We start from the raw sequence: 27,698 nt of genomic DNA, 5'->3' as shown, positions 1-27,698 counted from the left end.
GGGTACCTGGTAAGACCAAATAATGCACATAAAGTACTTAACACATGCCTGGCCAGAGAAGTGCAATATATGAATTATAATAGGTATGTTGTGAGTGGACTCAGTACCACCACCATAAGGATAGAAATTGTACTTGAAGTCAACTGGCTCTAAAATAATGAAGACTCCAGAATTTATATAGAAGAGAGAGAGATGAGAACAGCAATTTGATTCTATGACTGCACAGCAAACACAGTTTTTATCTAAGTAAACCTGAGGTGATGTGGGGGAACTCTAATAGAGTTTAGGGTCCTCAAGTTTTATTATATAGCAAGCACATTTCCACCTAGAAGGTATGTTCATTATTTAGACAGTATTATGTTTAGCATAGTTGGGGTTGAGGGAAGGCAGTAAAAATGTTCTTGACATAACCAGTTTTGTCACATTGGACAAATTATTTTAACCTCTTGAGACCTCAGTTTCTTCATCTATAAAATGAGGAAGTTGGATTATATAATTTAAGAAATTTTGTCCAGCTTTCAGATGCTATCATCCTGGTATTTTGTGGCATACAAAACTTAAATGAGGAAAACATCAGTTAGAGGGGCATGGTCACCAATTATGACGTGGAAATGCAATTTACTTAAATTCTGAACTTTAAAAATACTAGTAATTTTATATCTCCATTAACAGAAAGGAATAGTATTGTGAATCATCCAAAAAACACAATTTAAAAAATCATGTATATTTAGCTTTATGATATCTTAAAATATGAGATAATTTACCAAAATATGATATATATTAATATTATGTTTTATTACAATATTAAAATTATTTTCCATTCTCTAAGTGACATTTGTGGGCAATATGATGAGTCTGACCACCTACTGAAAACACATTTTAAATAAAATAAAAAATGCGGAAAACTACAATGTAACTTAACCTAGAACTTTCTTACCAAAAAATAGCAAATATCTTGTTTAGTGTTGAAATATAACCATGAAATATAACCACAGGACACATTACATGGTGATCAAGAGCATGAACTTTACTGTGAGACCTGAAGTTACCTTGTATAAATTATCTAAGCTCTCTGAATCTCAGTTGCCATATCTGTAAAATGGGACTAAAAAAAGAATACCTACTTTACAGCAAGTGATATAAAGATTAAATAAGTAAAGCACACAGTATAGTGCCTGGCATATAGTGTTTGCTCAAAACAAATGATTTTTTTATTGCCCTTAAACATCATATTTACTCAATTCTTCATTTACTTACAAATAATATATTACTTTATTATTTATTATATGTTATAATTGGAGGTATCATATACTTGTGGTTAAGAGTTCAGATTCTAAACTTTAAATGCTGCATTCAAATGTCATCTCTACCATTTATATGCTGCATGACCTTGGGCATCTGTAAAATTAGAATGATAACTAATTCATAGAGTTGTTTGGAGGTTCAAATGAAATAATGCATATAAAAGATCAAAAATGTTAGCTATCATTATTATTCATGAAGCTATAGAAATCAATCACATTGCATTTAGTGGCAGACCAACGTAACACAAGAGGCAATGCTCTCTTCCTACTTTTTCATCAATCCTGCCTTATTTTGGTCTGCAAAAAAAATCAGAAGGTGAGGGGTATCTTCATTAGGCCATGGGACTCTTTCTTTAAAGGGACTATAACAAGCATCTTTGAAGAAACGTCTATGAATCCAAGTTTATAACAATGACTATTTTGTTGTTTAAACAATGAATCCAAGAATATTTGTTTTGCTGTCATTTTTTTTTCACTCTAATAAGCTTACCTGTAGGAAATAAAAACACAAAGAGCTGGCCCAAAGATATCAAAAGTAATTTCTTAACAGGAAAGTCTTGACAACACTAGTACCATCTGTCTTTCTCACTCGAATTTTATTATTTTTTTGAGACAGAGTCTGACTGTCACCCTGACTGTAGTATAGTGGCATCATCATAGTTCACTGCAACCTCAAACTCCTGGGCTCAAGTGATCCTCCTGCCTCAGCCTCCTGAGTAGTTGGGACTACAGGCACACACCACCATGCCTAGCTAATTTTTCTACTTTTTGTAGAGAAGCGGGTTCTCCCTCTTGCTCAGGCTGGTCTGGAACTCCTGAGCTCACGCAATCTTCCACTTTGGCCTTCCACGGTACTAGGGTTACAAGTAAGAGTCATCGCGCCCAGCCCTAGCTCTAATCTTAAAACCTCATCATATTAGCATTTTTTCCCCCAAAATGATAACCTTTACTTTATCAAATGCAGAAAAATCTATTCATTTATTATGGTTTCCTTAAAACCTGTAGTTATGTTAGTAGATTCCTACCCATTCTTGAAAGCACAACTAAAATATTACCTCCTCTGTGAGGCTGGTACTTGTATTTCTCCCATTTTCCAGAAGAAACCAATCCTTCCCTCCATTTTTGCTTGCATCGTCCTGTAGTAAATTAGCAGTATTTATTTATTTATTTATTTATTTGAGACAGAGTCTCGCTTTGTTGCCCAGGCTAGAGTGAGTGCCGTGGCATCAGCCTAGCTCACAGCAACCTCAAACTCCTGAGTTCAAGTGATCCTATTGCCTCAGTCTCCCAAGTAGCTGGGACTACAGGCATGCGCCACCATGCCCAGCTAATTTTTTCTATATATATATTAGGTGGCCAATTAATTTCTTTCTATTTATAGTAGAGACGGGGGTCTCGCTCTTGCTGAGGCTGGTTTTGAACTCCTGACCTTGAGCAATCCGCCTGCCTCGGCCTCCCAGAATGCTAGGATTACAGGCGTGAGCCACCGAGCCTGGCCAGCAGTATTTATTTACACATCATGTATCATCAACAATCATTTTTGTTTGTTTGTTTTCTCCTATTGGGATGAAGCTTACAAAGGATGTTGTATTCTGCAACATGTTTTTCATATTTAGTTTTGGTCCAGTTGATTTCTATTTTGTGCCTGGCCTGCTCTCCTTTATACAATTTATGCTTTTCTCACTTCGGACATCTTTTCCCTCTTCTGACCTTTCAGCCTCCTGAGTAGCTGGGACTACATTAGTAGTAGTAGCTGGGACTACTTAAAATTTGGCTTCTTTGGGAGCCCTCATCTTCCAGAAATTCGCCAAATTGACAAACACAAAGGCAAAGAGGAGAGGCACCCGATACAAGTTCTCTAGGGCTTTTTGAAAACATGAAGTTGTTCCTTTGGGCATATATAAGCAAATCTACAAGAAAGGTGATATTGTAGACATCAAAGGAATGGGTACTGTTCAAAAAGGTATGCCCCACATGGCAAAACTGGAAGAGTCCACAGTGGTACCCAGCATGCTATTAGAATTGTTGTAAACAAACAAGTTAAGGGCAAGATTCTTACCAAGAGGATTAATGTGAGTATTGAGCATATTTAAGTACTCAAAGAGCCAAGATATGAATATATGAAAAAGAACCAGAGTGCCTTCTCTCTCTTTTATTTGAGGATATGGTAAGAAGATGGCCATCTACAAGTTAGGAAGAGAACCCTCACCAAGAACTGAATCTGCCTCACCTTGATCTTATACTTCCCAGCCTCTGGAACAGTGAGAAATTAATATCTATTGTTTAAGCTCCCCAGTCTACAGTATTTTGTTATAGCAGCCCGATAAGATATCTCTACATCTTGTACTGCTTGTCACCTCTTCCCATATGACTTCATCATTCATCCTCCACAGTAAGCCAGAATCATCTTCTATACAAAAGCAAATCCATTCATATTATCTATGTTTTAAGATATTCTTCAGGCCAGGCATGGTGGCTCATGCCTGTAATCCCAGCACTTGGGAGGCTGAGGCAGGAGGATTGCTTGAGGCCAGGAGCTCAAGACCAGCCTAGGCAACAGAGAGAGACCTGTCTTTCTAAAATATTTTTAAAAATTAGTGCACATGATGGCATACATCTGTAATCCTTGGCTACTTGGAAAGCTGAGCAGGAAGATCAAGCCAAAGAGTTTGAGGTTGCAGTGAGCTACGACTGCGTTACTGCACTCTAGCCTGGGCGACAGAGTGAGAACTTGTCTCTAAAAAAAAAAACAAGATATTCTTCAGTGACTCACCATTGCTGCAGCACAGAGGGTAACTCCAGTGTCTGCAGGGATAGCTATGAAATCTAAATATGGAGAGATGAGCCTGAGGAGACAGAAGACTAGACTATATGTCTTCTTAAGTTATTCAAATTCAATTAAAAAAAAAACCTACACCAAACAAAGCATATCTGTGGAGTGAGAGTTTTAATCCTTTTTCTTTGTTAGCATGGTATAACAAGCTCCTTCATTATCTAGCCCCTACAAGCATACATCATGCTCTCCAATTATTCTCAACTGTGTGCAGCTCTCCAAAATTGTCAAGCATCTTTGCCCACACCACTTCCTCTGTCCAGAATGTTGTGGTGGTGAATTTCCCCTTATCCTTGAAGGCTTATTGCCTCTGGAAGTTTTCCCCGATATACCTATGCTGAGATTAGTATTTTTTCTTTTGCATTCCAGAACAAATATTCATAGACTATTTAGGTACACAGCTTATCTCACTGCTGTAATTAGTTTTTATGTCTGTTCCATCCAAACACACACATAACTCAAGTTGAGTATTGAATTTATCTTGGTATCCTCAGGATCATACATAGTACCTATAGCACAGGCACTTGGAAAACATTTGCTGGATGGATAGTCTGCTTCACTAAATGAAATCTATGATTTCAACAGTATTCTAGAAGAACTGCAGTTTTAAAATTTTCAACTGCATAGGGCAGGTCTGCCTGCTATAAAGTGTTGCCAAGTGGAAGTCACTGTCAGAAATGTTTTAATGAACAGATAAGTCTTAGGTGTGACTGGAATACTCATTTATGGGAACAAATGAAGCCAAAGGAACACACCCTTAGACCCCCACCTTCTTTCTTCCCCAACCACATGAAAAGAACCTGCATAGTAATGGTCAAGAGCTAGAAGTTGGAGTTCTGATAGATTAATGGTAGAGTCTCAGCTTTGCCACCTACAAGTTGTGACACTGAAACAAGTTACTTAATCCCTCTAAACCTGTCTTGTTTGTAAAATGAGCATGATAATAGTACTTACTTCATAGATTATTGTAAGAATTAAATGAGATAAAATATGTAAAGCATTTAGTATAGTGTGGGGCATACAGAAAACACTCAATGCATACTGATAATTCTAGTAGGATAGTATTTTGAGATAGTCACATATGATTTCTCCTCCCTTTATTTTCCCTTTTCCTTCTATATCACCCACAATTCAAGGAACTAGCCATGTGTTCACTGTCTCAGGGGAGAGACTATAAAATGGTAGAAAGTAGATAAGCTTGTAAGTTTCCTGACTTTTATTTCTGAAAGTCCTGGAGAGGTAAACATGATTGAAGTACAAAGTATTATAGCCATAAACAAGGAGAAGGACTTCCCCAAGAAAGAAACAAAATACCCCCAGGCTGAGGATGAAGGACAGGAGGTCTAAAAATAGGTCTGTGTTTCTGGGAAAAGAGGAAAACTTAGGCTTTGCTGGCTAAGCAGAAAGACTAGGAAGGTGCAAGCCCAGTGAAGGAGTAATTACATGGTATGTTGGGGCAAAAAGGGCCATAGCAACTTCACAATAATTTCCATACTACAAGTGCCTCATGAAACAGCAGAATTCCTATGCTTCTGTGGTAATTGTGCAAAAGACAATGTTTAGACCTAAAGGAGCCATGCTGTATTAGTTATGTATTTCTGTATAACAAATTAACACTTGAAAACTCAATGAGTTAAAACAACAAACATTTATTACCTCACATAGTTTAAATGGGTAAAGAATTCAGGAGCAGCTTAGCTGGGTTGTGCTGGCTCAGAGTTTCTTATGAGGTTGTATTCAAAATACCAGCCATGGCAGCAGTCATCTGAAGGCTTGGCCGGGGCTAGAGAATCCATTTCTAAGATGGCTCACTCAACATGGCTGGCAAGTTGGTGCTGCCTATTGGCACGAGGTGTCAGTTTCTTGCCATGTGGATCTTTCCATAAGGCTGTCTGAGTGTCCTCATGCAAGGTGGCTGGCTTTACCCAGAATGAGACATGCAAGAGAGCAAGTCAGATGTGACCATCCATGTCTTTTTGGATATAGCCTCAGAAATCACATACCATCACTTCCCCGAATTCTGTTACATAGACCAACCTAGGTATGACGTGGGAGGAGACTACATAGGGACATGAATATCCAGAGGTGAGGACTACTGGGGGCTATCTTGGAAGGCCATCACACATGACAGCTGGGGTGGTAATTGTCTCAGCTGTACTGCCTGATTAGCTGAACAAGATGATAACATGTAACAATTTGGCAATGTGTAAGGTACCAGAATCTAGCATAATTGGGGGAGGAGAGGAGGCTTAAAGTATTGCTCTGAAGTTTTTTGTCAGCCTGATTAGATTGGAGGCACAAAATAGAACTTAATCTATGATAGAAAGTAGAAAAAAGCATTATTTCTTACAGATTTAAATTTATGAATAACAATTAGCATTATTACTATAAATATGGGAAACACTCTACTTTTATTTTTCCCAAGTGGTTCAAGGTGACTCTAGTTCCACAAGGTTGGTAATTTTCAACCTTGGAAATATAGCAGAATCAACTGGGAAGAGCTTCTGATTTAACTGATTTGGAGCAGGGCCTAGAGCAGGGGTCCTCAAACTTGTTAAAGGGCCAGTTCACTGTCCCTCAGACCGTTGGAGGGCAGGACTATAGTTAAAAAAAAAAACTATGAACAAATTCCTATGCACACTGCACATATCTTATTTTGAAGTAAAAAAACAAACAGGCAAAAACACCCACATGTGGCCCGGGGGCCATGGTTTGAGGACACCTGGCCTTGAGTATCAGTATTTTTTAAAGCCCCATAGGTGATTCTAATAGGTAACCACGATTGAGACCTCAGTGCTTTCATCTATGATTCTATCAGAAGCTCACCACATAAGAAGCTGGCTAATTCTCCCTACTAACTGCCTGGGATAGTTTTCTTCAGAAATACCAGAATAACTCCTCAGTAACATCTATTATACTGGAGAGTAGAGCAAAGGCTTAGGCTTGCTAAAAGCAAACAAACAAAACAGAACCAAGGGGATCTCAATTGGCATTGTACTCTCATAGTCAGTGCAACTCTGCCTCTTATCATTATCACCTTCAGCATCTAATCACCAATTAACATATCCATATCTACTCTCTTAGTGGGTAACTATATTTCTAAACATTTAAGGCAGAAATCAAGAATTATCCCAGAATAGAGGCTCCAATATGCCTGTTTATTTACTGAAGTTGTTTTTATTTGGTCTAAATAGTTCTTTTAAAAACTTTAGAACAACCTTTTTTTTTTTTTTTTTTTTTTTTGAGACAGAGTCTCACTTTGTTGCCCAGGATAGAGTGAGTGCTGTGGCATCAGCCTAGCTCACAGCAACCTCAAACTCCTGGGCTCCAGCAATCCTCCTGCCTCAGCCTCTCGAGTAGCTGGGACTACAGGCATGCGCCACCATGCCCGGCTAATTTTTTTCTATATATATTAGTGGGCCAATTAATTTCTTTCTATTTATAGTAGAGACGGGGTCTCACTCTTGCTCAGGCTGGTTTCGAACTCCTGACCTCGAGCGATCCGCCCACCTCAGCCTCCCTGAGTGCTAGGATTACAGGCGTGAGCCACCGTGCCCGGCCTAGAACATTTAAGATTTAGGAGATATCACATAAAAATGCATATTTAGGTTTCTCTTTAAAAATCAGAGGATGAGGTAACAGCGAGCTCTACCTGCATGAAACAACTGGCTAGAAATGAGTAGTAGATGAGCTCCTGGTTCATGTAGTCCTCATAATGGTCACAAGGGATGCTGAGACTCCTTTCATTCATTTATGTCACTTGCATGGCTCTTGAATGTATCTGAGATAGCGTCTATAACTGATCAGCATGTCTTATAGATTCTAGCAGTTCTCTTATCTGTCTTCCTCCTCATCACCTTGACTGCTACATTCTTAGTTCAGGATCTCAACATTGCTCATATGTACTATGTAATAGTTTACCTCTTGCTCCACCTGTCTAATCCACTGCTGACACATCAGAGAAGCAAGCAGATGTTATTATTCTAATAGGCCTTCATTAGTTCTCCACTACATGTAAGAGATAAAGTTGAAATTCCTCTAGTACCCGGTAGCAGGCCATCCATGCTCTGGTCCCTGCCTTATCTCACTTCACTCCCACAGTAGTAGTCTGTGCTCCAACCCTGCCAAACAATTCTGCTAACCAGGTGGATTATTTCAAACCTTTGGATCATGTTGCTTTTTATGCCCCAAATATTCTCATGTGACCTGCCATCTGCTCGGCCCACATAATCGCATTCTTACTTAAAAGATTGAGTTTGAATTTTTCTCTTTGAAAACTTTTCTACTACATTTCTAATTTCATAGGTAGATATGACCATTGCACTCTATCCACTTGTGTCCCCTGTAAGACTGCTATCCTGGTAACTACGAGATTTCATTGTACCTATTTGTTTACTTGCTTGTATTCCTACATATTTGATTGTAAATTCTTTAAAAGTAGGGGCTATGCCTTATGTATGCTTATATTTCCAGACCCAGGCTTGGTGCATATAGCTGCTTAATAAATATTGGCTGAATGAATAAAAGATTACTTCAAATGATTACTTGCAAGGTGGCTGTTCTTTTAAATAGGTTGGTGGTCTTTTTGTAATCCCATTTATCCTAAACTACTGATCTATCTGCTTGTATTCAGGGATCATGCAAGTGTAAACGTTTTAGCTCAGTTCAAGCAAATTAACACAATTTCTGAAACAGTAGGAGTTCAAATCAATGACATATATTTGTATTAACAGTGTTCCCCCAGTTTTAGTCTTAAGAAAGACACCATATAATGCCTCTAACACCTGGGGGCAATATGATTGATGAGTAATTTATGACTCAGGCTAATTATACCATATGTGGGACACACATCAGTGTGCCTTATGGGTAAGGCTTACAAATAACACTAGGTTATAGCTATCAATCCTCTTAATAAGGAAGAGAATACAGCAGAACCTTTAAAAAACTATGAATCAACCAACTTTTACAGCATAAAGGAGAGTAAACAGCGCTTTCCAAGTAATATACTTTGTATTATTCTCTAGAAAATCATATAAAAGTAAAAAAAAATTAAATCTTCAAATTTCAGATTAAATCACACACATTGCTTCTTAGCTGTTAGCTGAAATCAAGTGCAGATTAAATCACACAAAAAGCCTCTCCTGGAGTTTTAAAGATATTTACTCATTCAATAAATATTTATTGTGCTAGGCACTATTTTAAAATCTAGGGATGCTGCTGCCTTTATAAAAGGATGAGGGGATGGGGGAAGCCAGTACAATATATCAGGCTGGAAAATAAGAGAGTCCAGGGCTGACTATGTAGCATGTCAAAACAAATACCACTTTGCTAAGAAATTGGACAATTTGTTTTCACCAATACCAACCCGTATGTTGCAGCCCTGTTCATGAAGTTTAAATTTGATTGTGTGTGTGGAAGGTTGGAGGGCAGATAAACAAACAAGCAAAAAATGAATAAGCAAAATATAAAGTTGTTCAGGGACCAGTAAGTTCTATAAGAGAAACAAGACAGGGAAGAAACATGAAGTGTACAAATATTACAACCTATGTACACACTTAACTTCAAAATAACCAATACAATGCAAAACCTGTAAGATAAATAAGAAATACATGAAAGTAATTTATAATAATACCTATTTCAATATGTACATATGCAGATAGGAACACCATATGAGATATAATGAAATAGGTGTTTATACTTTTATGTAGAATCACCACATATGCAGACTGATAGAGAAGTGTTGTCTTCTTGTATCAAATGCTATGAATGGTGAGATACTGATGTTAACTCTGACATGATTTTCCAAAATGGCAAACCTCTAGTAAAATTTTGGACAAAGTACCATTTTCCCTTAATTCACATGATAGTTGTTGCATTTATGGAAAATCAAGAGTGCATTAAAACCATGCTAAAGTATTTTCTATTTATATAAAAATGGAGTTAGGTTCTTGGCTTAGATAATTATAAACAGGTTTTCCACCTTCAAGAATATACAAAAGAATATTCAAAAGTCATGCAGAAGGCACATAAGGGAACTTTTTGTGGTGGTAGGAATGTTTTATTCCTGGATTGTTGTTGTGTTTACATAGGTGTATTCATTTGTCAAAACTCATCTAACCGTACACTTAAAATGGGTACATTTTATTGTATATAAATGATACCTCAAAATTGATTTAATAAAGGAAGTTATGAGGGATGACAGACAATCATTCATAGTGAGGGAATTTGTAGGAGGTCCAGCAGTCCAGGCTACCACACAATCAATGCCACTCACTCATGGTAAAACCAAAAATACTCCCACAACTTTCCAAACCTAGTGATCAATACCACTTCCACAGAGAATGTTGCATGCCATCTCTTAATGCGATGGGAAGCCACTGGCGGGTTTTGAGCAGAGGAGTGAGGTGATCTGACATGTTTTAAAAGGATTGCTCTGACCCTTTGGGGCAGAGGCAGGCAAGGGCTGATACAGAGAGACCAGTTAGAAGATGATCATAAAAGGCAGGCCAGAGATGATAGTGGCTGGACAAGGACAGTCACAAAGTGGTAATCATGAGATGTATCAGAAAAGACTTTCATAAGTTTCAACTGGAGTCCCAAAGGACATGTCAGAAATAGAAAGAGTTCAAAAAATGTTTATTAGATTACAAGAAGTAAATATAGTGGTAATTTTCAATATTCTCAACAATCCTCACATAACACTACTTCATTATTCAATGAAATTAAGAAACACTTTGGGTTCTTGTTATGTCATGTTATACCTAAATACAATGAAACATTTTCTGGTGCAATAAGATTCAACAAAAATGTTCTGTTAAAAAAACTTTACCACAGAGAAGTATATTTCCTGTCTAAGTAAAATAGTTGATCTTAGCTCTTCCTGTGATAATTTGGATCTTGCAATACCTTAAGCTCAGAGTAATAATGAATATCAGTTTGTCATTTGAGTTTTTCTAAGCGTAGAAATTCAGGAAATTATGTTGGATTTGTTTTAATACTAGAACCTACTGATTTTTTTTTCTTTTTTTTGAGACTGGGTCTTGCTCTGTTGCCCATGCTAGAGTACAGTGGCATCATCATAGCTCACTGTAGCCTGGAACTTCTGGGCTCAAGCAATCCTTCTTCCTTGGCCTCCCAGGTAGCTGGGACTACAGGCACTTGTGACACAATGCCTGGCTGGGTTTTTTTCCCCCCTCTTTCTTTTTGGTAGAGACTGGGTCTCACTCTTGATCAGGCTAGTCTGGAACTACTGAGCTCAAAGCAATCCTCTTGCTTCTGCCTCCCAGAGCTCAGTGAGCTACTGTGCTCAGCTGCAAGTAATTTCTTATGATTTGTCATGTTCTTTTAAAATTGGTGGATAATTAATTGAGGGTTCCAGTTAGTTGACCTCAGGGAAACTAAAGTTCTATATTTAATGTTCAAATCTGTCCTTAAGCCGGGCGCGGTGGCTCACGCCTGTAATCCTAGCACTCTGGGAGGCTGAGGCGGGCGGATTGCTAGAGGTCAGGAGTTCGAAACCACCCTGAGCAAGAGCGAGACCCCGTCTCTACTATAAATAGAAAGAAATTAATTGGCCAACTAATATATATAGAAAATTAGCCGGGCATGGTGGCGCATGCCTGTAGTCCCAGCTACTCGGGAGGCTGAGGCAGCAGGATTGCTTGAGCCCAGGAGTTTGAGGTTGCTGTGAGCTAGGCTGACGCCACGGCACTCACTCTAGCCTGGGCAACAAGCGAGACTCTGTCTCAAAAAAAAAAAAAAAAAAAAAAAATCTGTCCTTAAAATGTCAGAAAAGTATTTATGAATAAATAATTTCTGAGATTTCCTATAAAATAATCCAGTGGGGAGAGAGTGTGGAAGAGATTTAGATAAAACAAGATTGACACACTGTGTAGATAATTATCAAAGGGGATTCAGTTTACTATTCTCTTCACTTTTATAAATTTGATATTTTCCATAATAAAAATGTTTTTTAAAATGTAGGGTCTAAGAGTTAATTTAATATTTTTTAAATAACTACTATGTGCCAGACTTTTACTAGGAGCTTGGGAGAGATTTATTAGCTACAAAGATAAGATCTCTACATTAAGGAGCTCACAACCTACACATATAAACAATTATAAATGTAAAGACTATAATACTGTGTTAAATGTATAAAGTGCTATAGGAGCAAAGAAGGAATGATTGATTCTGCCTGGTGAAGTCACAGAACCCTCCCAGAGAAAGTGATGTACCACTTCATACCCAGCAGGAAGGCTAAATACTAAAAAAAATTTTTTTAAGGAAAATAACAAGTGTTGGCAAGTATGTGGAGAAATTAGGACCCTTGTACATTCCTGGCAAGAATGTAAAATGATGCAGGTGCTGTAGAAAACAGTTTGGCGGTTCCTCAAAAAAGTTAAACACAGAACTTCCGTATGATCTAGTGATACCCCTCCTGAGTATATACCCCAAAGAAGTGAAAAGAGGTACTTAAAACAAATACATGTACACAACTGTTTATAGGAGCACTATTTACAACCCCCTAAAGATGGACATAGCACAAATGTCCATCAATGGATGAATGGATAAACAAAATGTGGCACATACATACAATGGAATATTATTCAGCGTTAGAAAGGAAGGAAATCCTTTTACATGCTACAACACGGATGAAACTTGAGAAATGCTAAGTGAAATAAGTCAGTCACAAAAAGACAAATACTGTATGATTCCACCTATATGAACTATCTAAAAAGTAGTCAAATTCATAGAAACAGAAAATAGAATGGAGGTTACCAGGAGCTAGCAGGAGGGGGAAATGGGGAAACATGTTTAATAAACAGATTTCAGTTTTGTAAGATGGAGAAAGTTTTGGAGATCTGTTGCACAACAATGTAAATAACACCAACCAACACTTTAAAGTGGTTAAGATAGTAAATTTTATATTATGTGGCTTTTACTACAGATAAAAAAAGTCAAGACATTACTTAATATATGGTTATACATGCATTAGGACAATAAAAATTCTAAATACAAGATAAGGGTTATTTCTGGGGAGAGAAGAGTACTACAAAGGCATCTCAAGTCTATCTGTTAACATTTTCTTTTCTTTTCTAGTGGGGACAGAGTCCCCCTCTGTCATCCTAACTAGAGTATAGTGGCACCATCATAGCTCACTACAACCTCAAACTCCTGGGGCTTCTCCCTACTGAGTGCTGGGGCTACAGGCATGTGCTACCACCACTGGCTAATTTTTCTATATTTGCAGAGACAGGGTCTTGCTCTTGCTCAGGCTGGTCTCCAATTCCTGAACTCAAGCAATCCTCCCACTTCAGCCTCCCCAAGTGGTAGGATTACAGGTGTGAGTCATGGTGCCAGGCCTGGAATGCTTTCTTATTTAAGTAAAATCTTAGGGAAATATGGCAAGATATTAGAGTTTGAAACAAACAAAACATTATACAAATGAAAGACACCAAACACAAGAGGTCACATATAAATGAAATAATATGAAATATACAGAACAGGTTAATCCACAGAGACAAAATGCAGACTGGTGGTTGCCAGAGTTTAAGGGAGGAAGGAGTAGGGAGCAATTGCTTAATGGGTATAGAGTTTTCTTCTGGGGTCATTAAAATATTTTAGAACTAGATAGAGGTGGTAGTTATACAATATTGTGAATATATTAAATGCCACTGAATTGTTCACTTGAAAATGGTTAATTACATGTTATATTAATTTCACTTCTATTTTTAAAAAAACTAAGAAAAGGGAGAATTTTAAGAAGGAAGGTCATTTATTGAAAAGGGTCAAATGCTGCAGAAGGATCAAGAAGGATATAAACTAAGAGGTTATGGGATCTGGCAAGCAGGAGGTCCTTTAGGAGAAATGTGCCAGAGTTCCATGAGATGGGCAGTAGTTTATGGGAATCTTAAGTATTTTGTAGGATAAAGAAAAAGAATCAGTGAAGGGAGAAAGACTAAAGATAGAGAGGAGATATTCATATTTGTACAGCAAGAGTAGAAAAGATGGAAAAGTATACATAAGGTTGACAGGTAAAGAGGTTAACTTTCAAAAGAATTAAGAATCCTAATATTGGAGAGAAACAGGTAAGTATAGGGGTAAATTTGTGATTTCCAAATTTCACTTTGAAGGGAAGAGACTGAGTCAGTTAAAACCCGATAATTCCTTTTTATTCTAAGAATGAGGAAAAAGAATATAGGGCCTGAGGAGAGTGGTAAAACCATGGGTGTTGACCAAGAATGAATAAAAGGGTTGTCTGGGCAGCTTTGAGGGCTTTAGTAGAAATCATAAATATCTCCCTTGTACATATAAATACAAAATTAAAAAAATTTACTGTTTAAAGCATTGTGTGATTAATATTATCTCACAAATTACTCACTTAAAATAAAACCACTGCCTAATCTCATCTGTATGACACAGGATATTGCATTTGTGACATATTATGAATATACTTAATATAGTATCTTATGTAACATGTAACAGAAAGATCAGTCAGGGAGAACTGGAGAAAGACAGAGAGAAAATTGGAATCCACTGAAGAAACATTAAAAATCAAACAATCAACTAGAAAAATAAGCAAAAGATCTCTAGAAGACAAGTTACTATTGAAGAAAGATATAAGCAAGTATTTCATTAGAATTTTGAAATAATGGAACTATTCAAAATTTGACAATGAGAGAGCAGATAATAATTGCCTTAATAAATTACATAGCTAATTTCTTTGAAAAAGGAAATATATACCTTAAAGTTTGAAATAAACTATTTTAATGTATATTTTTATTATTAAAAGGCAACTGGGGCCGGGCGCGGTGGCTCACGCCTGTAATCCTAGCTCTCTGGGAGGCCGAGGCGGGCGGATTGCTCAAGGTCAGGAGTTCAAAACCAGCCTGAGCAAGAGCGAGACCCCGTCTCTACTATAAATAGAAAGAAATTAATTGGCCAACTGATATGTATATAAAAAAATTAGCCGGGCATGGTGGCACATGCCTGTAGTCCCAGCTACTCGGGAGGCTGAGGCAGAAGGATCGCTCGAGCCCAGGAGTTTGAGGTTGCTGTGAGCTAGGCTGACGCCACGGCACTCACTCTAGCCTGGACGACAAAGCGAGACTCTGTCTCAAAAAAAAAAAAAAAAAAGGCAACTGGTAGAGCATATTAAAAGGAAATTAAAGATAATTTTAAAGTCATAAAGTGTTCATTAGTTGAAAGCTAAGAATAATGAATGACTATTAACAATGAATGCCTTTTAACAAATTTTCAACTACTGAATGAACTTGAATTTCATGACTACGAAATGGGCATCTTGAAATGTGATATTAATCACATAAGTGACTTGCGGAATTCTATGGGCATTAAAATATTTTTGCATAAGGTTAGGGTGAATCTTTGAAATGAAATTTCCCTCTATAGATTTTTTTTTTTGAGACAGAGTCTCACTTTGTTGCCCAGGCTAGAGTGAGTGCCGTGGCATCAGCCTAGCTCACAGCAACCTCAAACTCCTGGGTTCAAGCAATCCTGCTGCCTCAGCCTCCCGAGTAACTGGGACTACAGGCATGCACCACCATGCCCGGCTAATTTTTTCTATATATATCTTAGTTGGCCAATTAATTTCTTTCTATTTATAGTAGAGACAGGGTCTTACTCTTGCTGAGGCTGGTTTTGAACTCCTGACTTTGAGCAATCTGCCTGCCTCGGCCTCCCAGAGTGCTAGGATTACAGGCCTGAGCCACTGTGCCCGGCCTCCCTCTATAGATTTTAATTTAAACTTGCATAGCTCCCTAACAACACCAATTATTTGCTTGACTATACACTAAATAACTGAGAGGCTAAAAGAAATCTCACTTTCTAGTTGCCTACACAGACATGTGAAGAGCAAAGTATTTCACAGAATAGTGAATGTGACAAAAATATAAAATCACATTCGAATTTTATTATTTTATTGTAGTAAAATAGACCTAACATAAAATTTACTATTTTAACCAGCTGCAAGTGTACAGTTCAGTGGCATTAAGTACATTTATTGTTGTGCAACCATCACCAGTAGCCATCTCCATCCAGTACTTTATCATCATCCCAAACAATACATATTCTTTTTTCTTTCTCTTTTTTTTCTTTCTGTCTTGTCTTTCTCTCTCTCCCTCTTTCTTTTTTCCTCGTGGCAGAAAACATAAAATTTACCATCTTAACCATTATTAAGAGTGCAGTTCAGTCGTGTTTAGTAGACCTGCATTCACATTGCTATGAAACAGATACCCAGAACTTTCTCATGGTACCCACCATTCTATTTTCTGTTTCTACTACTTTAGCTACCTTCACATAAGTGGAATCACAATTTATTTTTAGCCTAAAATATTAGATCACTGAATGAAATGAATTTTTGCTTGTTTTGTTTTGCTGAGAGTTTGGCCTGCCGACCTCAATCAATACAGTGAATGGATTTTATATGGCACAATCATATTTCATGGGCCTTGTTAATGAACTGTTCCTGACTACAGAAACTAAATGCCATAGTGTTGACAGACCACTAATTAATTAGCTGCTCAGGTAGTATTTGAGTTTGAAATTATTTATAAAATATTAATTTTTCTTTGACTGTTAAATGAAACAGCATAAGAAGTATGAGATAGAAAAATTAGAGAGGGTAGGTAGATCTAACAACTGCATTCTCCTGCAGTTAGCATTTATTATTATTGTGTGTAGCCATTGTTGTGTAAGACTTTTAAGTTTTCATTGAGTAGAGAGCCATGTGGGTTTGGATCTATTGGTTCTGCTATCTCTGTGACCTTGGGCAAATCATGTAATTTCTCTAAGCTTAGGCATTATTATCCCAACTAGTATACTAATGCACATATAAAGATGCAGATAACAATACCTGACCTACTTAAGAGTTATGAGGATAAACAATTATTAGGATAATATGTGAAAAAGCTCTGTAATATTTAGCTTAGAAATATATATTAAGCATTAAAGAAATTTAATTCTTTTCAAACTTCTCTCCATTTTTATGTGCCTTTCTTCTGAAAATCTTAAGCTACCCTAGGAAACTAAAAAGTTATGTTTCCTTACCACCTTATCACCTAATAAATGTTCCCTATTTATTAGATTACATATTTCAACAAAAATTCACAGATTAAAAAATGTTCAATGGCTTTTTTTGCTATGACTAGGCTAGGAATGAGGGAGTAAGGGAAACCAGGAATAAACTAGAGAGGAATTTCCTTTCCTTCTTATTGATCTTCCTATAACTTCCTTTCTAGGAGTCCATTATAGATACAGTTTAAGAGTATATGGCAGGGTGCGGTAGGTCATGCCTGTAAACCTAGCACTTCAGGAGGCCAAGGGAGGAGGACTGCTTGAGGCCAGGAGTTTCACACCAGCCTGAGCAAAAGTGAGACCCCACTGCTAAAAAAAAAAAAAAAAAAAAAAAAAATAGGAAAATTACCCAGGTGCCGTGGCACACACCTGCAGTCCCAGCTACTTGGGAGGCTAAGGCAAGAGGATTGCTTGAGCCCAGGAACTTAAGGTTACAGTGACCTATGATGATGCCGCTGCACCCTAGCTCAGCAACAGAGCAAGACCCTGGCTCAAAAAAGGAAAAAAAGAAAGTATAGAGAGGACTGAGGGATGTAAAATGAAATGGCAAGTTAATATGAGAAGTGTACTGTGAGTGAATCTCAGGAATGGTTTCAGACTTCACCTGTAGTTTCACTTAAATTACACCAGGCATAAATGTATAGTGACTCAGTGATTTATGCAACAAGCTAGAAACTCAGGACCTGTAGGTTCTGGCCATGCAGCTGACATTTTTTTTTTCCTACAAGTGAACTAATCATATTCACTCCCTGTGTTTTATTTAGTTTTTCATCTATTAATGAGAACAATGATAACAAATTACTACTCAGAGTTGTTTAAAGAAAAAGCTTACAAAGAGCCATAAAATACTGTGAAAGCCACACGAAGGTAGCTTTTATGAGAGAACAGATGTAAAAATACTCCAAAAGTTCAAATTTCTATGCATATAGAAAGCATTACTTTTACCTGAGTTAAGGGGGAAAGCGGTACTGTGAATATGAAACAAGTAGATAATCCTGAAACCTCTTTTGGATTATTGGTTTTAAACTCCTTCCCACTCAAACCTTCACAGAGTACTAAGTACTAAGAGGAGAGATTATTAAAAAACAATATTTAGCTCTCTTCTCATTCCTTGAGTATTTACCCAGAGTGAATATGGCTGGTGAGTAGGAAAAGAGCCTACAAGATCAGGCAGGGGATAAAAAGGTAAAAGGCTCAGAAATCATTCACTCTGTTTGTTTAACCAGTTCTTTGTGTTTTCTATGAGCAAGTGTAATGTACAGTATACCAATACTAAAATATATCTCATTAAGACAACACCACGTGGCTTTCCTACAAAATGGAAACTGATGCTTTCAGAGGTTAAACGACTTGCTCTGAGTAAGAAATGAAGCAAGTTTTTAACCTTCATCTCTCTAACTTCAGAGCCCATGCTCTTAATTACTGCCTTATTCCGTTTCAAGAAAAGCAAGATTTATTTTGGTTGAATAAATGTCAACCAAACCTGTCCTGAAAGTTATTAGGAAGTCAGGTTACTCTAGACATTCTCTCTTATCTCTCCGATGGCCACATGGGTTATATCATGACATCTCCACACATTGCTCCATGCCTGCTTAATATTCTTTTCTTGACTAATCAGATTCTTTATACTTTATACTTTCACACAAGGCTTCAGCATGCCAAATTCCTAATTCTATCCCACGGCATACATTCAGCTCTGCTCTTGCTGCTTAATGACTTATTTGCTCTAGGTTCCCAAGTTCAGATTCCTAGAGTTAGAAATGATTGGCCCAGACCACTTTCCTACACCAGGCCATAGGTCACTGGCCAGTCTAAATGGATTAACTTGGGTCAAGTGCCCAAACACATGGCTGTGGCTGAGGATGGGCAGGGCAGTCAATTTCCCTGAGAAGAGAACCTTGGTGTAGGTCGGTAAGCTTTCTAAAATTTGGCCTGTCATGTGCCATTTAAAAAATCTTCCAAAGAAGCTCTGCCTCCTTTCTCCTTGATTTGTCTATTTCTATTAAAGACATTGCCATTCTTCCCACAGACTGGACTGAAATTCTAAAAAAAAATTTTCATTAGATTTAATTTCATTGGAAAAGTAATGCATGCACATGGAAAAATATTCAGAATATAAAAGGGTGTACACATTGGAAATTGTCCCTTTTCTACTGAAGATTCTGAAGGCCCTCCTAGAGGCAACCAGTGCTTACAATTTTTTAAGTATTCTTCAGAAAAATTCTATGTATGTTCAAACATTCTATCCTCATTTAAATTTTACATAAATGGGATAATACCATAAATACAATGTGTGCCTTGTTTTTCTCATTTATAATAAGTAGATCTTGGGGCCTATTCCATTTCTGCATACATAGGGGTTTTGTTTTCTTGTTTTTAAAAGGCTTCACAGAACTTCACTGTATATATGTGATTTTGTTTTTAAGCAGTGCCCTTTTGATAGACAAGTATGTTGTTTCCTGTTCTGCCACTACAAATAATGCTGAAATAAGCATATACACCTACATATAGCTATAAACATAACTATATGTAATATAGATATTATATATTAGAACTATATATAATATGATAAATTCTTTTTTTTTTTTTTTGAAACAGAGTCTTGCTCTGTTGCCTGGGCTTGAGTGCCATGGCATCATCATAGCTCACAGCAACCTCAAACTCCTGGGCTCAAGTGATCCTCCTGCCTCAGCCTTCCAAGTAGCTGGGACTACAAGCATGTTCCACCACACCCAGCTAAATTTTTCTATTTTTAGTTGTCCAACTAATTTCTTTCTATTTTTAGTAGAGACAGGGTCTTGCTCCTGCTCAGATAAATTTTTATAGGAGCAATTTTTGGGTCACAGCATGCATGCCTTTTCAACTTTGATACATATATTGCCAAACTGCCTTCCAAAGATGCTGTGCCCATTTCTCTGTGTATAAGAGTGCTCATTTGCCCATACCATCAACAGCTTGTGTCAAACTTTCTGATCTCTTCCAATATGACTAATAATTTCAGTCATTTTTAATTGAACCTTCTTCTGTCCCCTAAGTCAGTCATCTAGTTCTGTGAGTTCTTTCAAAGTCTCTTTCACCTCCATCTACATCTCTGTATTTGCATTTCTCAGTTTCAGCTTTTGTTGCTTCATGTATTGGCTCCTGATATCCCTCATTCCATTATTTCCCCTATTAATTCACAATTTATCCAAAAAGTACCAGGTTAATATTTTCTTAATTTTCACAATTTTACTTCTTTCCTCAGGAACCTCTTGTGCCTCTCAATGCCTACAATATCTAGTATGAATCCTTAGGAGACATTTGAAATTCTCTAGAGTCCTGTCTACTTTGGAGCCTTCACACCTACATAAATTTCAAACTTCTGCTTTGTTGTCCTCATGCCTTTTGTTCATTACTTCTCTTGTCTGGGTGTTCTATTTCCTGTTCAAACCTAATTTCACTTATCCTTCATGTTCTACCTCTGTGACCACTTCATACTCCAACAGCCTGATCCACAATTTTTTCAGAATTGTTAAACCCCTCATTGTCTGTGTCACTTATTTGGCATTTATTAAGTTAAAGTAACAAAGAGTTTGTTTTTCCTGCCTCCCGTGCTATGTTCTAACATATACGTTCCTTAGGAGAAGGAGCCATCCCCAAAACATTTTTGTATCTTGCACACACAGCATAACCCTTCATATTTTGAGGCGCTCAAAAATCATCTGTAGCTTGAAACAAGACCTAAATATATTGAAAAGAAGAAGAAGAAAAATCAGTTATCAAGGAAAACACTGCTAAGCCTTTCCAAAGAGTTGAAATACTTGGAGGTACATTACATTAATTTTCCCTAACCTACGCTGATGTCAAAGGTAGCTGCTGAGAACTCAAGAAATCCTCAAGTGTTGTGAGAGAGACATTACCAATAAAAAGATGATTAAAAAAAAAAAAAAAGACTAAAGCAAGGTGCAGTGGCTCATGGCTGTAATCCTAGCATTCTGGGAGGCTAAGGTGGCAGGATTGCTTGAGCTCAGGAGTTCAAGACCAGCCTGAGCAAAAGTGAGACCCCAAAATAGAAAAACATTAGCTGGGCAGGTGGCATGCACCTGTAGTCCCAGCTACTTGAGAGGCTGAGACAGGAGGATGGCTTGAGCCCAGGAGTTTGAGGTTGCAGTGAGCTATGATGACACTACTGCACTCTACCTGGGGCAACAGAGAGACTCTGTCTCAAGAAAAACAAAAAACAAAAATAACTAAAACATAAGCCAAAATATGTCTCAATACCTCAAACAAGTAACACTTCTCACAACACTATACCAGACTGTCACTAAACTGTTACACAACTTGTCCTGCATATAGCCTTTACCAATCACATCTGGTTTGTACGCTCTTTTCACATATCAAAAGTGGAGGCACTCCTGATCATCTACCCATTTCTTTGCCTACAGTCTAACTTCTTTCCCATTTTTTTTTTTTTTTTTTGAGACAGTCTCGCTTTGTTGCCCAGGCTAGAGTGAGTGCCATGGCATCAGCCTAGCTCACAGCAACCTCAAACTCCTGGGCTCAAGGGATCCTCCTGCCTCAGCCTCCCAAGTAGCTGGGACTACAGGCATGTGCCACCATGCCCGGCTAGTTTTTTCTATATATATTAGTTGGCCAATTAATTTCTTTCTATTTATAATAGAGATGGGGTCTCGCTCTTGCTCAGGCTGGTCTCGAACTCCTGACCTCGAGCAATCCGCCCGCCTCGGCCTCCCAGAGTGCTAGGATTACAGGCGTGAGCCACCGCGCCCGGCCTTCTTTCCCATTTCTAAGGGGAAAGTAGAATCTACAGTGAGCATGATCAAGACCAGATTCTGACCTATTCTCACATCTAATGAAACTGAATCTCAGTATCTGGTTAAAGTAAAATACTGCATACTTTTGCTTCAAATAAAGTTTACCTTGGAAATTAAACTATTCCTCCAAGTGAATTTTTAAAACACACAGTAAAACTGCATCTCTTTACATGAACACACTTAGATAAATGCATGGGGAAAGATTCAGAAGGTCAGGGCACATGTGGAAGTGCATATTTCATAACTCCTCCTCTGAGGAAAGGAGTGATTGGTATACATTAGTTGCGAGAGAAATAGTTTCCTTTTTTAAAAAAGTAAATTGTATCTTGCTACTCATACCTATTTTCTTAAAGGAGTTTTTCATTAAATTCCATAGTGTTTCTAAACATTCATCAGGGAAAGTGTTCTACCACTGATATTTCCTATTATAACCAAATTTACCGACCAATCTGCCCTGTAAAAAATGTTGTTTGTGGGTATAAGTGACCAACGTATGTCCATTGATCAACTCCTTTTGTTCTGTCACATTACCACAAGTTTACCTTCTTTAGCGAGGGGCAATACGGTGATATGGTGAAAGCAAAAAAACTAGAGTTCATGTTTTGGCTCTGCTAAGAATAAGCTGGGGGACCCGGGCAAATCACTTTATCTGTGCAATGATGAGTTAGACCAGGAATATACTCTGATAATTAGAAGACGAAGATGAATAAAGATTTATAAAGCCCATTCTACGGAGGAAAGTCCCTCATTCAGTTCTGAAGTGCTAGGAATCGAAAATCAAGGAGACAAATTCCTTTCAGTTCAGCAAACACTGAGCCCCTACTATATGCGTCGTATACGAAGGAGGCACTCTGAAGATCAGGCGCTCACTTGCCAGGGCTTAAACGGATTTCCAAAGAACAAAAGTCCTTTCACCCAAGAGATGTTTCGCTTCTCTTAGCCGTAGCTGGCCCCCAAAGTGCCAAAGCGGGACTGTCCACTCTCGCCAAGCCAATAGTAAAATGAACACCTACCTGCTGTGAACGCGGAGGTGACACGACTACAGTTCCCAGCATGCCTCTCTTCCCACCACTGCCCTCCCCGCCCCCGCTCCTGGGTTCCCGCAGGCCGGGACTTGTAGTCCCAGCCCACGGCTGGCGGCGGCGCTGAAACACTCTTGAAATCTGCTTTTCCTTCCTAGTAGGCGGTAAGACCGCAAGTTCCAACTTAAGTCCTACTCCGAACGACTAGGGTCTGCCCGGTCAGAGTCCCATTCCCTTATCTAGAGGAATTCACTCCTTCCAACGCCCCTCAGACCGCTGAGCTCCCCGAGTGGGGCCACGCCCCGGAAGTGCAGTCCGGTCGCCCTGCAGACCGGTGAAGCGCCTTCCAAGCCGGGCCGGGCCTTGGGGGCGTGGCCCGGAGGCGGGCGGGCGCGGGCGCGGGCCGAGCGCTTGGGGCGGAGTCGCGGCGCGGGGCCGCGCATTTGGGTGGCGGCGGGGGCGCGCCCGTGGGGAGAGGCGGCGGCGGCTGCGGCTGCTAGTGGGGGGTGGGGGGGGAGGAAGAACCGGGAAGGGGGGCAGGGCGAGCGGAGAGCCGTGTTCCTGAGGCGGCGGCGGCGTCTCCGACAGAGGAGGAGGAGGGCGGGGAAGGAGGATGGAGCGAGCTGGGGGTTGGGGTTGGCGCTAGCCGCCGCGGCTCGCTTCTTACTGTGGGAGAGCGGCAGCTGCTCCTGGAAGTTGTGGTGTCGGGAGCCGGGCCGGTGCCACCGCAGCCACTGCCTAGGGCGGTGGGGAGGAGGAGGGAGCAGTGGGGGTTGGCAGGGGTCGGGAGGGAGGGCCGGGCTGGTGGAGCGATCTGGGGAAGACGGAGCGGGCTCTGCGCCGGGCGGGCGGGCGGCGGGGGGGCCAGCGACCGCAGCCGGGGGGACGCAGGAGGATGGAGCAAGTGGAGATCCTGAGGAAATTCATCCAGAGGGTCCAGGCCATGAAGAGTCCGGACCACAATGGGGAGGACAACTTCGCCCGGGACTTCATGGTGAGTCTTTCCCCTCCCTGTCGCCTCCTCTAGCCGGCGCCGGAGCCCACCGCCGCCTCTCCCGGCCGGCCCGGGCAGCCAGTGCTTTGTGTGCGGCTGTGAGGAGAGGGGCGGAGGGGGCGCGCACCAACCCCGAGGGCCGAGTGGTCTCGGAGGCTGACGGGAAGTGAGACCGCCTCTGTCCCTCGGCCTCTATTCTTCTCCCGTGTTCGCGACCCCGCTGCGGGCGCCCGGGGCGCGAAGGGAGCGGCCGCTGGGCCGAGCCCGTACCCGGCACCGCCGCCTGCGACCACCTATTGTTTCTCGGGCCGGGAGCCGGAGGCGAGTGAGGTGCAGGCCGGGGACTCGCCTTTCCATATCTCCCCGCCCAGTCTGCTCCTCCCGGGAGGGTCGAGGCAGTGTGTCTAGCTGCGACCAGGGGGGCAAACAGATCGCGGCTGACGGAGCAACGGCGGTATTGAGGTTGGCGTTAACTCGTGGGGTCTCTTTGCTCAAGCTAGTCTCAAAGTGGGCAGGGTAGGACTTCGGCCGTTTCTGGGTTCGTAATTATTATTTCCAACACTTGGGAAAGGATTGTCCATAAGGAATCTCTGTTTACCTAATTTCCGTGTACCCCTGTCCCGTCTCTTCTCTGCTGAGACTCAGGTTTGTGGGGGTCTTGGGGTCATCGTGACTTGAGGTTGAGGGGGCAAATGTGGGTGGGGGGTTATCCTAAAGGAAATCTACTTCGGACTCTCTCTGGGGGATGTAGCCAAAGCGGAGGGGATGTGACTATTACTTCCTATCCGGGGTGGGGGTGGGGAACTTGGGAACAATAGTCCTGGTGGGGCGGAGGCGACGATACGAGCCGAAGCCCTGAACTAGGAGATAACCTTCCCGGCTGCCCCCCTCTCCTTTCTGCCCTCTGCTTGTGCAGGCAGGCTTGAGGGGAGGGGAGGGTTAAAAAGTCTCGTTCGTGAAATTGCTCTAGATACATCTCTTTGAAGGGGTCAGATTCAAGGCGTGGGACCAGAAGTCGACTTCCTACTTTACACCCCCCCCCCCGCCCCTTTTATTTTTCTGCTGGACAATGTTCCCTCTAGGGTTGTTTCCCGGCTTAGGAGGCGGTGGTTGCGGCTGCTGCTCCTACGGATATTGCGCAAGACTGGGGCGTTGGAAACCCTGGAGGTCTGGGGAATGGAAAAGGAAGTGGGACTTTGGGAAGTGGTTGCTCCTTAGCCTTGGTGGGGGTTGGAAATGAGAGATCAGCTAGGGAACAATTTGATCGTAGGCAAAGTACACCTCCAAGAATAATCACTTAACTCTGAGATTTGATTATGAATAGGATACTGAGTTAATATCGATAAAACGAACGAGCAGCAAACAGGGTAGTTTTTATTTCAAAGTACAGTCGTTTTCAAGATGCAGGTGAAATGACTTAGTACTGAAGTACTTTTTCACATTTTAAAGAGACTTCGGTCTAGTAAAGCTTTAGCGTTAAGATTTTTGACGGCTTATAAAGGTCTTACACAATATTGTAATAGTATTTTTATTGAGCTGTATGATTCCTGCTTCCCAGATCAATAATAGACAATAAGAGTAAAGTTTTGTTAGTATCCTTTGAAGACTGGAAAATATAGGTTAAATAAATCTATTCCTTATTTTTAAACATTCTCGTTTATTTAGTCTGTGTATTTTTGAAAAACCACTTTTTGATTTGAAAGGGTCAAAGGAGAGGACATTTCCCCTTCTCACTATTGAGAATTTTAATTATATTGGTATTTTTTGAATAGTGTCACTTACAATAATTGGATAGAGTCCCGTTTTTACTACCTTCTAGCAAAAGAAAATGTTTGAGTATTTAAGATGTGTAAAATTAGTCGTTTATGGTCTTATTTTGGTTATGGAAGAAGAGGTAGTATGGTCCCTGGCCATTTCTTGTTTGCATGCTAGTCATCTTGTTATCCCCTAGTATATCCTGTCAGCATGGAGCATTGTTTGGTGATGGAGGCCATCAGGGCAGGTGCCCAGTCTCTGAACTCCAGCATGGGGGAAGTAGCCTCAGGGTTCGTGCTTTGGGGATGAGTCAGGGATTCCTATTGGAGATTTCATTTCTCAAGGACTAAAGCAGTTTCCTTTTTCTTCTGTAATACCTAGGTATATCTAGGTGATTCTACACTGGAGATTTGATGACTAAGGCTATTCTTTTATAGTGCTTGCTTTTTTTATTTCCTGACTTGATAAGCAATAGCTATAATTAAGGCTTGCCAGTAGTTGGTTCAGCTTTTTCCCTTGACTGGAAGGCTGGAGAGGAGCTATGTCCCTCTGGGCTGGAAAAGGAAAAAAAGATCAGTGGATAGATTCTAACTGTTCTATTATTCTTAAATTCTGATGTAGATTAAAAATGCATTTAAGCCGGGCGGGTGGCTCACGCCTGTAATCCTAGCTCTCTGGGAGGCCGAGGTGGGTGGATCGCTCAAGGTCAGGAGTTCGAAACCAGCCCGAGCAAGAGTGAGACCCCGTCTCTACTATAACTAGAAAGAAATTAATTGGCCAACTAATACATATAGAAAAAATTAGCCGGGCATGGAGGCACATGCCTGTAGTCCCAGCTACTTGGGAGGCTGAGGCAGCAGGATTGCTTGAGCCCAGGAGATTGAGGTTGCTGTGAGCTAGGCAGACGCCACGGCACTCACTCTAGCCTGGGTGACAAAATGAGACTCTGTCTCTAAAAAAAAAAAAAAAAATGCATTTAAGTCTTAACATTTTAGAAGTGAGCATTAGAAATAATGTAGCTGTTGTAACCCTGTTCCATTATAAAGTAATGTTTATTCCAGATTTGGAAATTATAGACTAATAGTTAATAATGCCTTATACTTAGGAAAGTTGGAGTGAGCATTCAAACTATCATCCGACTCAAAGCATGGTGCTGTTTCCATTCTATCCAGATGTCTTCAAGTCCTATCATCCAGAGGTTACCTGTGTTCGTGTTTTCAATACTTCTGTGTGCCATAACTATATATATCATTACATATCATTTTGTAATTCATGGATTTTTTTAACCTACCATTTTTATAAGTGTTTTTCATTATTATAAGTGCTTTGTATAAATAATTTTAAGTAGCTGTGTAATATTTTATCTGGTGACTAGTTTGTATTTTAACTCCATTTTCTTATAGTTGAATGTTTAGTCCATTCTATTTTCTATTATTATCTATAATAATCCTATGATTGACACTTATGCTAAAACTTATATAGTTTTCATTATTGCATAATATATCTTTCCAGTAATACTAGGTAAGAGGATATAAACGTTTAATATATGTTCATAAATAACTTTGAAAAAGTTGTGTCAGTTTATACAACTGTCAATAATATATGAGTATTCGTATCACAATTATCTTGATCTTTATTTGATGATTAAAAATGTTGTCTTGTTTTATTTTTAATTTTTATTTATTTATTTACTTTTTTAGAGATGGGGTCTTACTCTTTTGCACAGGCTAGAGTACAGTGGGATGATCATAGCTCACTGCAGCCTTAAACTCCTGGGCTCAAGCAATCCTCCTGTCTCAGCCTCCCAAGTAGCTGGGACTATAGGTGCATGCCACAACACCCAGCTAAGTTTTTTTTTTTTAGGGACAGGGTCTCACTATGTTG

The 27,698-nt window shown here is 39.8% G+C and overlaps 2 protein-coding genes across 4 annotated transcripts in view; one reads left to right on the top strand and one right to left on the bottom strand.

Annotated features, from left to right (window-relative positions):
• Positions 1–23,416, bottom strand: part of GSAP (gamma-secretase activating protein) — a 191,312-nt gene extending 167,896 nt beyond the window's left edge. For both annotated transcript variants that reach the window (XM_076006494.1, XM_076006495.1), the window contains exon 1: positions 23,057–23,416. In XM_076006494.1, coding sequence (XP_075862609.1) covers positions 23,057–23,098 — 42 coding nt within the window. In that variant the 5' untranslated portion in view covers positions 23,099–23,416. The remainder of the gene's footprint in view (positions 1–23,056) is intronic.
• Positions 23,417–23,705: 289 nt separating this feature from the next.
• Positions 23,706–27,698, top strand: part of PTPN12 (protein tyrosine phosphatase non-receptor type 12) — a 96,177-nt gene continuing 92,184 nt past the window's right edge. Inside the window, exon 1 of one of the 2 annotated variants that reach the window (XM_012747281.3) lies at positions 23,706–24,059. In XM_012747281.3, coding sequence (XP_012602735.1) covers positions 23,961–24,059 — 99 coding nt within the window. In that variant the 5' untranslated portion in view covers positions 23,706–23,960. Of the gene's footprint in view, positions 24,060–24,335; positions 24,522–27,698 lie in introns of those variants that run through there. The other variant, XM_012747296.3, reaches the window with a different exon arrangement.

Source organism: Microcebus murinus, chromosome 9 (genome assembly GCF_040939455.1).
Source record: "Microcebus murinus isolate Inina chromosome 9, M.murinus_Inina_mat1.0, whole genome shotgun sequence".
Lineage (NCBI taxonomy): Eukaryota > Metazoa > Chordata > Mammalia > Primates > Cheirogaleidae > Microcebus > Microcebus murinus.
The sequence above is the reverse complement of the archived record's forward strand: the minus strand, read 5'-3'. Positions and strand labels throughout refer to the sequence as shown.